Source organism: Eubalaena glacialis, chromosome 19, assembly GCF_028564815.1.
Source record: "Eubalaena glacialis isolate mEubGla1 chromosome 19, mEubGla1.1.hap2.+ XY, whole genome shotgun sequence".
Lineage (NCBI taxonomy): Eukaryota > Metazoa > Chordata > Mammalia > Artiodactyla > Balaenidae > Eubalaena > Eubalaena glacialis.
In genome coordinates, this window is record NC_083734.1 from 17,106,240 (window position 1) to 17,117,725 (window position 11,486).

The 11,486-nt window shown below is 44.2% G+C and overlaps 1 protein-coding gene across 1 annotated transcript; it reads left to right on the top strand.

The window, feature by feature from the left end:
- Window positions 1–350: 350 nt before the first annotated feature.
- On the top strand, window positions 351–4,930 carry RSKR (ribosomal protein S6 kinase related). The gene is given in 12 exon segments (XM_061176871.1): window positions 351–368; window positions 741–989; window positions 1,085–1,168; window positions 1,301–1,369; window positions 1,714–1,783; window positions 2,019–2,123; window positions 2,301–2,341; window positions 2,598–2,625; window positions 2,736–2,825; window positions 2,913–3,001; window positions 3,126–3,236; window positions 3,677–4,930. Coding segments are annotated over 12 exon segments (1,179 nt in total). The 3' UTR covers window positions 3,902–4,930.
- Window positions 4,931–11,486: the final 6,556 nt, after the last annotated feature.

Consider the following 11,486-nt stretch of genomic DNA (forward strand, 5'->3'; position numbering starts at 1 on the left):
TAGCTGCCACCCTAATGAGGGTGGCTTCTTCCCTCCTGCCTGAAGCTGTCACAGATACTTCCCAGCTCTGATGTGACACTGGTCCCATGCTGATAGGTCTCTGCACATTTTAGTCCTGGCTATAAGCCATTCTTAACCAGGGGCGATAGCATTTGGGGATAAGGGTGAGGTTTGGCTGCATCACTTGCATCTCTAGTCATGAACAACAAGGGAAAGAGGCGGGGCTCATGTGTAATGCAGCATCAGGGGAGGAACTGCTTATGTAACTGGGACAGCAGATTTAGCAGGAGAGAGGAGGCAGAGGCTTGGGGATGGGAGCAGTGAGTTGTCGGAAGGGGCAACATGCCCAGATGGCTGCTCCTCACAAGGTAGGGTGTGGGGCTCTGGCAGCTTGTTTAGGGGAGGTGAAAGGCATGAGCTTGAGGCCTGGGAACTGGTGGTAACAGTGTTGTCCACTGTGGGGGTGGGGCAGGGAGGCGTTACCATCAAAGTATTTATGGTAGGTGCAGTACTGAATCTCTGATGCCTTATGGGGAAAATATCCAAATATTACTTTCCTAGAGGATTTTAATTGTGTGCAGGAAATCTAGACCTTGGCCTGAAGCAAGGGTAGTAGCAATTTTGCCTGGGGTTCAAATTTACATCTCTAGGGTTGAGATTTGAGGGAGTGCCTGCTAAATGGGCAGAACCTGTAATGCCCCAGGGGCAGCAGGTTTAGTGGCTCCCTTGGTTCTCAGCAGGGTGGCAACATCTGGGGCCCCTGGGTCCGAGGCTAGAAGAGCCTCTGGCCAGGTGTGGGGACCACCAGGTCAGGTCTGAAAGAGTTGCTGTGGGGACTACAGGGGCATCAGTTCCTGCACCAGGAGCCCCTGGAGCCAGCCCCACTGCTAGTAGAGAAGCCTCTGCCTGAGTGGCCAGTGCCTCAGTTCATCAACCTCTTTCTGCCGGAGTTTCCTATTAGGCCCCTTAGGGGGCATCAGCAGCTGAAGGTAGGTCAGTGGAATCCCTGGAAGGGGTCTCAGTCTTGGGGAGAAATCTAGAAACAATCAGTCTCAACTGCCCTGTTCTCCACTTCTCTGTACAGATTTTAGGCCTTGTGGCTAAAGGCTCCTTTGGAACTGTCCTCAAGGTGCTAGATTGTGGCCAGAAAGCAGTATTTGTGGTGAAGGTAGGGACCTAGATACTCTTCCACATTATTCTCTAGTCCCTGCCTCCAATCTTTATTCCAGAAAGGTTGGGAGGAATAAACAATTTAATACACCATTCCCCACTAGGAGTCATCACTCCTCTCCTTTTATAGGTGGTGCCCAAGGTAAAGGTCCTACAGAGGGAAAACCTGAGGCAGTGCAAAGAGGAGGTCAGCATCCAGGTATGCACAGAGCCCTGGAAAGGATCCTAGGAAGAACCAAACCACAGGCGGAGAAAGCACCTTTCTTGTCCAACTGTCCTGCTTTTCCTGACTCTGACCCCTCCCTCTTCTTCAACCAAGAGATCCCAGGAAAAGTAGCTATCAGTAGAGTAATTCTAGGTCCTGCCAGGGAAATCTCTCCAGCATGTCCAGTGTGTTCCTTAGTACTGGGATTACCAGGCAGGCAACCTGTACTGAGAGGTGGGGCAACAGCTTCCTTTCTGCACAACTAGGTAAATCCTGACTTCTTGGCTGCCTTGATCCTTAATGACCCTGATCCTAACTTCCTGTTTTCTTGTCCATAGCGACAGATCAACCATCCTTTTGTACACAGTTTGGGGGACAGCTGGCAGGGAAAACGGCACCTCTTCATGAGTGAGTGACTGGATTCTCTCCTCATTCCCAAGGGTCCTTCTACCATACTCCCCACCTGAGATTACCCATCCCTTTGGCTTGTTCTGCCTTTGCTCTGTTCCCCTTTTCATAGTACTTCTCTCTCCCAGAGGGAGAGGGAACAGCAGGTGGCATCGGTTTGGGCAGGAGGCATACGATGCCTTGAGCCCAGGCATAGTAGCCCCCAAATATTGCCTAGACTTCTGGTACTTTGCAGTGTGTAGCTACTGCAGCACAGATCTGTACTCCCTGTGGTCCGCTGTTGGCTGCTTTAGTGAGGCTTCCATCCGCCTCTTTGCTGCTGAGCTGATCCTGGTGCTGTGTAAGTGAAACAGGAGTGGTAATAGAAATGAGGGAAGAATTAAGTGGGGAGGGAGGCAGAAGAGAATTGATATTAACTGGAGGTCAAAGAACAGGGATAGGAATGGGGTGGGAGCTATCAGGGAAATTGGAAGGACAGGAGAGCTTCAGCACACCCCATGCTTGCTGTCATCCACAGGCTATCTCCATGACTTCGGCATCATCCATCGAGATGTGAAGGTAGTTAAATGCTTTTTCTTTTTGTTTAAGGAGGGACTTCAGTAAGACGTTCCAACAGGTCCAAGAAGGCGGGAGGAGCTGCTGAGAACAGTTGACCTTGGGGCCCTCATGGGTGTTAAGGATTTGGGCAAGGGCCCTCCAAGTATAGACTTGGATGCTGAGCTAGGGCATCTTCTTCAGCTGGGGGGTATAGTATACATGATGAGAGAGGACTGAAAGGAAGAGAATAAGCAACTTCTCACCTGTGATTTTTCAGATGGAGAATATCCTTCTGGATGAACGAGGTAAGTCCTTTTCTTTTCCTAGTCCCAGAATGAGAGGTACCTCAGTTTGGAAGTAAGTCATGGCTGATGAGGGTTGGAACAGAGTGGTGCTGATGGCTTGTTTTTCACAGGCCATCTGAAACTGACAGACTTCGGCCTGTCCCGCCACCTGCCCCAAGGAACCCGAGCCTATACTATCTGCGGCACTCTTCAGTACATGGGTGAGAGAGAAGCTAAAGCTGGTGGGTAAGCATTGGGCAGGAGGATACCCAACAGATATCAGTGACAAGTGTCTTTCATATCCGTAGCCCCAGAGGTCCTGAGTGGAGGGCCTTACAACCATGCTGCTGATTGGTGGTCCCTGGGTGTCTTGCTTTTCTCTCTGTCAACTGGAAAGGTGAGAGAATGGTAGTGATGTTGGGCAGAGGAGAGGAGTTGCCCTGCGGTGGGAAGAAAGAAGACCTTAGGAAGTCTTGCCTTATTCTTACTAAGCAATGACACCTTCCCACCCCTTAACTCAGTTCCCAGTGCCCGCAGAGAGAGATCATGTGGCCATGTTGGCAAGTGTGACCCACTATGACTCTGCGATCCCAGCTTCTCTTAACCAGGGGCTCTCACTCCTGCTCCATGAGGTAAGGGTGAGCATGACTTTCCTTCTTGACTACAAAAACCATTCACTTCTTTCCCTATCACTGAAGTGATATCTCCCCATTCCTCTGATTAATTATTAAGGGGGGATTCCAACTTGATCAAGTACTACCTCACTACTTGCCTTCTAACCAACACTTCAAATTTTATTCCTGAGTTCCTGGTCCTCCAAAGCTCGTCCCCATCCATAGCAGGTCACTTCTGAGAGAGTGGGCTAGTGCTGCTCTCTTACCACTACTACTCCTTTATTCCTGCCTTTGCCCCCAGATTAGCCTGTTTCTCCCACTTTTACATATCCTCTACTCTTTTGGGTTCTTCTCCCTGCCCTCCACAGATCCATGAACTTCCTTCTCCTTTTCCAGCTTCTCTGTTCAGTCCCTTTCCTATCCCAGTCTCTCATCCTTCATGCTCTATTTCTCTTCAGCTATTATGCCAGAATCCCCTCCACCGTCTACGTTATTTGCATCACTTCCAGGTCCACCCTTTCTTTCGGGGTGTGGCCTTTGACCCAGAGCTCCTACAGAAGCATCCAGTGAACTCTGTCATGGAGACACAAGCTACCCAGCCCAGTCCATCATCGGAGTCCATGTTCTTCAAGGACTTTGACTGTAATCTGGAGTCCTTCCTGGTGCACCCCAGCCTGGCTTGAGCTCCTCTACTGTAGTTGGGGCTCATCTGGGAACCTGAGGACCTCCTCTGCTGCCAATTCAGTGTGACCACCTTGATGATTCAGTTTGTTTTTACTTTGTAGCCTCTTATCATTCTCTTCCTCTAGGTGTTGGACCAGAGTTCACACTGGGCATTCTGCGGTTGGTAGTCAAAATGCCCTAGTCCTCACCCCATCATACAACCCATCTCTCAATTCAACATTTCAGATCAGAGTGTGGACCTTTTCCTTTGTTTCATTTCTCCAGTGTTTATACCCTGAAGTTTTTAGCCAGAAGTTTATTCCACTTTTCCTTCTCCTTGTTTCTGTGCCATGTTTCCTTTTGTGAGCAATAACAGCACTTCATGGGTTCCCAAGGTGCTGCTATTTATGTGTTTAATAGGCTTGTCAGAAGCAGTATGAATGTTTTTCAGAGGTCTCAAAAGCTGGTATTGGTTTCAACCCCTAAATATGCAGGGAAAACATATGATCTGGGGGCTCAAAGTCAGTCTAACTTTTAAAAATTTAAAAAGTGAATCTAATAGCCTACTGTGAGGAAAAGAGTAAGAAATGAAACATGGGTGGGTTAAATGTCTTCTCTAAGGGGTAATTGGAATAGCTATACACATTTTTTCCAAAACAAAACCTCTTTGAAAGACACAAGGATTCTTAAACTGATCACTTCCCTAGATGGCGCAGGTTTCAGTTGGTGATGGGCAAACCAAGGGATTAAGAGGCACGACATCAACCTTGAGATTTAAGATTAGAGATGTAACTCAAGAACCTTTTCCTTTAGGAAAATCATCTGGACCTTAAATTTGTATACATTTCTGGCCTTTGTGACTTCTTTTCATTTTTCTTAAACCAACTTCTTAAAAGTTTCATTTTCGTTATTCTTCAGTTATATCTGATCTCTCTTTTGAAACCAAAGAGAGTCTGGGAAGTATTCTGAGTACTATTTATTAATTTTGTACTGGATTAAGCCAGCTTTGCCCTGTACATAGCTGGCATTTTACTGGCCTCTGCAGAACTGCTTTTTCTGAATTGTACTTTGGCAATCCATATGAAAATTCCTATGAAATTTAATTGTTGTAGATACTGCAAAGGGTGTTTATCATTATAATTCATAATGTTCTATATAACGATGCATGGAAGAAATTTTCTCTGAACCCAGTTATTCTTTTCCTGAATTGCTGGTTGGTTTTTACCTTAAAGACAGTAAATATTCAACTGACTCTATTTTTCTTTTCATATTGATGCTAGACCACTTAGAGCCCAGTTTGTGGCCCACTTACAGCAAGTGTTTAGGACCTCATGTTATGTTTTGTATGCTAGCCACGTTCTTGGTTCCATCATCTTCCTTTTTGACCTTTACTTTCCTTATTCTCTTCTCATTTTTCTGTTTTAGTCCTTTTTTTAAAATCGTACTAGATTATCATCTCCATCTTTGTAAGCCTTTTAGAATGAAGTTGAGATATAAATAAATAAATGAATGTATCCTTGATCCTTTTGATTATCTCATTTGTTTCTCTTTAGAGACTTTTTAGGCTTTATTACATATTTTTAAAGTTGTAATGATCAGAACTGCCACATTGGATAAAAACCAATACTGAATACTAGAAATGGGAATCAATGGCTTCTAAAATAGTAGTTAAGAGTATTAGATTGGAATTTAGGAGACCTGGTGCCTTGATCCACCAATAAATATTTTGGTGTTTTTATACAAGTCATTTTAACTCTCTGGACCTAGTTTCCTAATGTATATAGCCACTGGTTCTTCATTGTGGGAGATGGGTTTCGGATTTCTGTGATGCTTCTTCAAAGGGCAGATGCAGATGATTTTATGATACTGTGTGTCTGGCTCAGTGTTAATTAATGTTCAGTTCGCCAACATTATATATAGCCTCTCTGGTCACAGCAGCATATTGGTTTAAGGTCTTTAGGACATGGTTAACATAATGTCACTAGGGTCCCTTTTCCTGGGTCATGTTAAATAGCTTAGAGACCAGGATCATGTAAGTGTAGTTTGAATCATTTCTTATCAAATGAGGACATTTTTAACATACTCTCTTCAATCAGTGGTGCTTACAGCAGTGTTTCTCAGGGTAGAGTGGAGGCAGTGACAGAAAATTAAAGTTTCACAAAGTATAATTTGAAAAAGCACTGCCTCCACCCCCCCTCCACCTACCCCAGTTTTGGTATGCTCATCCCTGGAAGGCATTCTTTCCTGCCACCCTCCACCCCCATTCAGAATCACTGACCTAAAAATAAATACCTTCTACTTATTCACATGAAATTCATTAAAAAAAGTTTGTTTTATATACAACCTGAAATGATCTTTTAAGTTTAGTCCTACATTTTGATTTTTCATTACCTAGAAGAAATCAGATACACTTTTAAGTATGGATATTTTGCTCTGTACTCCCTTCTATCTTTTCTAAGAATTTAAGATTAGTCTTATAAATAACAAGGACCTACTGTATAGCACAGGGAACTATACTGAATGTCTTGTAATAACCTATAATGGAAAAGAATCTGAAAAAGATTTTATATATATATATATATATATATATATATACACACACACATATATATATACCTGAATGACTTTGCTGTACACCTGAAACAACACTGTAAACCAACTATACTTTATTAAAAAAAAAATTAAGTCTTAACACCAAACGTTATATTCTTCTTTTAGAAAAGTGTCCTTTTAGTTCTACTCATTGTTTCTTACCTCTAACCTAATTTATCATATATTGACCAGTTCATTTGTTCACTTGTTCATTGATTCAACAAACTGGTAATCTCAGTTCCTTGGTTTACTTCTTTAGAGTCTTCAATGTAAAAATTTTGTCAAAGCTTTTTTGAAAAATTGAATAAAATCATATTCACTGTATTATTAGCCCCTGTTACAGGCTGAATTGTCCCCCCTCCCCATTGATACGCTGAAATCCTAACCCCTGCACTTCAGAATGTCACGGTATTTGGAGATAGGGTCTTTACAGGTGTAATTAAGTTAAAATGAGGTCTTATGGGTGGGCCCTAATCCATAATCCAATATGACTGGTTTCCTTATAAAGGGGGGGGGACTTCCCTGGTGGCGCAGTGGTTAAGAATCCGCCTGCCAATGCAGGGGACACGGGTTCGATCCCTGGTCCGGGAAGATCCCACATGCCGCGGAGCAACTAAACCCGTGCACCACAACTACTGAGCCTGCACTCTAGAGCCTGCAAGCCACAACTACTGAGCCCGCACACCACAACTACTGAAGCCCGTGTGCCTAGAGCCCGTGCTCCGCAACAAGAGAAGCCACCGCAATGAGAAACCCGCACACCGCAACAAAGCGTAGCCCCTGCTTGCCACAACTAGAGAAAGCCCACGTGCAGGAACAAAGACCCAACGCAGCCAAAAATAAATAAATAAATTTATTAAAAAAAAAAAAATAGGGGGCACTTCACTAGTGGCGCAGTGGTTAAGAATCCGCCTGCCAGTGAAGGGGACACAGGTTCGAGCCCTGGTCCGGGAAGATCCTACATGCTGCGGAGCAACTAAGCCCGTGCGCCACAACTACTGAGCCTGCTCTCTAGAGCCCGCGAGCCACAACTACTGAACCCGCGCGCCTAGAGCCCGTGCTCCGCAACAAGAGAAGCCACCGCAATGAGAAGATTGCGCTCCACAACAAAGAGTGGCCCCTGCTCGCCACAACTACAGAAAGCCCGCACACAGAAGTGAAGACCCAACACAGCCAAAAGTAAATAAAATAAATAAATTTATTAAAAAAAAAAAAGAGGAAATGAGGAAACGACACACAGAGGGAAGACCATGTGCATGTACAGGGAGAAGACAGCCACCTAAAAGCCAATGTAAGAGAACTCAGAAGAAACCAACCCTGCTGACACCTTGATCTCAAACTTCTAGCCTCCAGAATTGTGAGAATATAAATTTCTGTTGTTTAAGCCACCCAGTCTGTGGCACTTTGTTATGGCAGCCCTAGCAAACTCATATAGCCCCTACAAAGAGGTCCAATAGATCAAGAATGATTAATTTTATTTACAAAAAAGCATGCCACCTTCTTCCCTATAGGTTGATTTTGCTTATATTCTGAAACCACATCATTTTTTCAGATTTCATTGGCCTCTCCATGACTTTTGCTGGTTTATGAAGCCCCACTGATTAGCAGCTGTCACACTGCCTCTTCGTTCAGTACTTCATCATACACGGTAGCAGAGCTAATAAGTCCAGTTTTATCCTGTGGTTCAGTCAGAACTTCCTGGTGGATACTTCTCAAAGGTGCTGATTTGGGCTATATAATTGGATTTTTACAAATCTCTAATCCTAAAATTTAAAAGCTACAATTGTTTTTAACTAGTTGGACTCCTACTTCATGTCATATACAAAACAATTTCAGGTACATTTAGGATTTAAATACGATCATCAAAACACTAAAAATTTTAGGACTTCCCTGGTGGTGCAGTGGTTGGGAGTCCGCCTGCCAATGCAGGGGACATGGTTTCAAGCCCTGGCCCGGGAAGATCCCACATGCCGCGGAGCAGCTAAGCCTGTGCACCACAACTACTGAGCCTGCGCTCTAGAGCCTGTGAGCCACAACTACTCAGCCCGCGTGCCACAATTACTGAAGCCCACACGCCTAGAGCCCGTGCTCCGCAACAAGAGAAGACACTACAATGAGAAGCTTGCACACCGCAACGAAGAGTAGTCCCCGCTCACTGCAACTGGAGGAAGCCCGCGTGCAGCAACGAAGACCCAATGCGGCCAAAAATAAATAAATAAAAACCTTACAACATTTGGGAGACTAGACCTACAAACATGAGATGGAGGAGATACCTAAACCAAGACAGAAAATGAAAGCACTATAAAAGAAAAAGAAGGGCTTCTCTGGTGGCGCAGTGATTGGGAGTCCGCCTGCCAATTCAGGGTACACGGGTTCGAGCCCTGGCCCAGGAAGATCCCACATGCCGCGGAGCAACTCAGCCCATGCGCCACAACTACTGAGCCTGCGCTCTAGAGCTCGCGTGCCACAACTACTGAGCCCGCGTGCCACAACTACTGAGCCCGCGTGCCACAACTACTGAAGCCCGTGCGCCTAGAGTCCGTGCTCTGCAACAAGAGAAGCTTCTGCAATGAGAAGCCTGCGCATGGCAATGAAGAGTAGCCCCCGCTCGCCCGCAACCAGAGAAATCCCACGTGCAGCAACGAAGACCCAACACAGCCAAAAAGAAAAATTTTAAAAATTAAAAAAATTTAAAAAAAGAAAAAGAATACATTTACATAAAAGATGAATGGATCAATCAAGATAAGAAATCCAGATGCTTTGAAAGGAAAGATAACATCTTAACCTCATAAAAGTTTTATCTTTGTATAGCCAAAGATACCATTAATTAATAAAGTCAATGGACAAAAAATAGATCTAAAGAATAATATTTGCAATGTAATGGCAGTTAATGTCTATAATACAGAACTCTTACAAATTAGAAGAGAAGTAACCTATTTTTTTAAAAAGGACATGGAATATGAAGTGATGAATGAGTTAATTAGATCTATATCAGCTGACTTAGAAAGCGCAATACAAGACATTGGGAAAAAAATGCAGAAGTGTAAGAAATGATGCCATTTCTGTAGACGACTCTCAATGCTTACTTCCCCTCCGTGTGTGTGCGTGTGTGTGTGTGTGTGTGTGTGTGTGTGAGAGAGAGAGAGAGAGAGAGAGAGAGAGAGGGAGAGAGAGAGAAAGAGAGAGAAAGAGAAAGAATGAAAAAGAGAACCTGGGAGGGAGAGGGGAGTAATGCAAATGTAAAGAGAAGAGGAAAAAAAAGGCACTAGCTCTCAATCCCAGAGACCCCAGTCTGCACGTCAATTAATTTGGGTAAAAAAAAGCGTGTGTAAATAAAAACAAACAAAATCCTTGTGTGTGTGTATACATATGTTGTTGTGTTTTTTTGGCCGCATGGCTTGTGGGATCTTAGTTCCCTGACCAGGGATCGAACCCCGGGCCCATGGCAGTGAAAGTGCCGAGTCCTAACCACTGGACCACCAGGAAATTCCCTGCATTTTTTTTTTTTTTAATTTTTATTTATTTATTTATTTTTGGCTGTGTTGGGTCTTCGTTTCTGTGCGAGGGCTTTCCCTAGTTGCGGCAAGTGGGGGCCACTCTTCATCGCGGTGCGCGGGCCTCTCACTATCGTGACCTCTCTTGTTGCGGAGCACAGGCTCCAGACGCGCAGGCTCAGCAGTTGTGGCTCACGGGCCCAGTTGCTCCGCGGCATGTGGGATCCTCCCAGACCAGGGCTCGAACCCGTGTCCCCCGCACTGGCAGGCAGATTCTCAACCACTGCGCCACCAGGGAAGCCCCCTGCATATGTTTTTATAAAGGCATACACACTATTCGTTACCTCAGGCAGGTAGAATGGATGGGGGAGGCTGTGCCTTTAATATGTCTGCATTGTATTGTTTCACTTGCTGCAACGAGCATCTCTTATTTTTTATAATTTGAAAAACACGAAATTAAAAATATCATGCAGGGAGTTCCCTGGTGATCGAGTGGTTAGTTAGGATTTGGCACTTTCATCGCCGTGGCCCGAGTGCAATCTCTGGTTGGGGAACTGAGAGCCCGCAAGTCACGGAGCACGGCCTACCCCCCAAAAGAATTCATGCAAAACAACACCAACAAATTAATTCTGCTTATGTTGCCTATTTACAATAGTATTGTCCCTCTCGTCTACCCTCCACATCCCTCCTAATTTGGTGCTGGAAGCACTATATCTCTTTGGTTACTCACCTGGCATCTGACATACCAACTGCAACAAGGACTAAGCATTCCAAGTCACACTTTATATAATACAAGCTTTTACTACTGGCACTTAAGAGTTTTCTGTCTTGGTTTTTCTGCCCCTTTCACCCTTGTTTTATTTGTTGGACCTTTTTGATTGACCAGAAGTACATATACCTTGGGATTCCCTCTGCTAAGTCTGGGGGAATCCCAGGCTCAAGTCTGTGTTCTTCTGTTGTCTTTCTCCCAGTTCTCCAGTCAAGCAACTGTTATCTCTAGCGTCTTTAGGTTGCACCATTATGTTTCTAAAGCGGTGTTGTCCAATAGAAATAATGTGAGCCTCATAAGTAATTTAAAATGTGCTAGTAGCCCCATTAAAAATTAGGTAAAAAGAAACAGATGAAATTAATTTATTTTATTTAACCCAATGTATCTAAAATATCATTTCAACATGCAATCAATATTTTAAAATAAGATATTTTATTCTTTTCTTTTTTCATACGAAGTCTTCGAAATCTAGTTTGTATTTTACACCTATAATACATCTCAATTTGGACTAGCCACATTTGAAGTGCTCAATAGCCACATGTGGCTAGTGGCTATGGTATTGGACAACACAGTTCTAGAAGAGCCCATCCCCTGAGAGCCCCGAAGTTCGTAACATTATAGTTTTTCCTCTCTGGGTTATTGCCTTTTCCAAATTCATTATGACTTAAGAGTGTAAATAAGGTGCCGTGAGCGTTCAAAGGAACATACTTCATCATAAACTGTAACTCTGAATACTTAACTTTAGGCTGT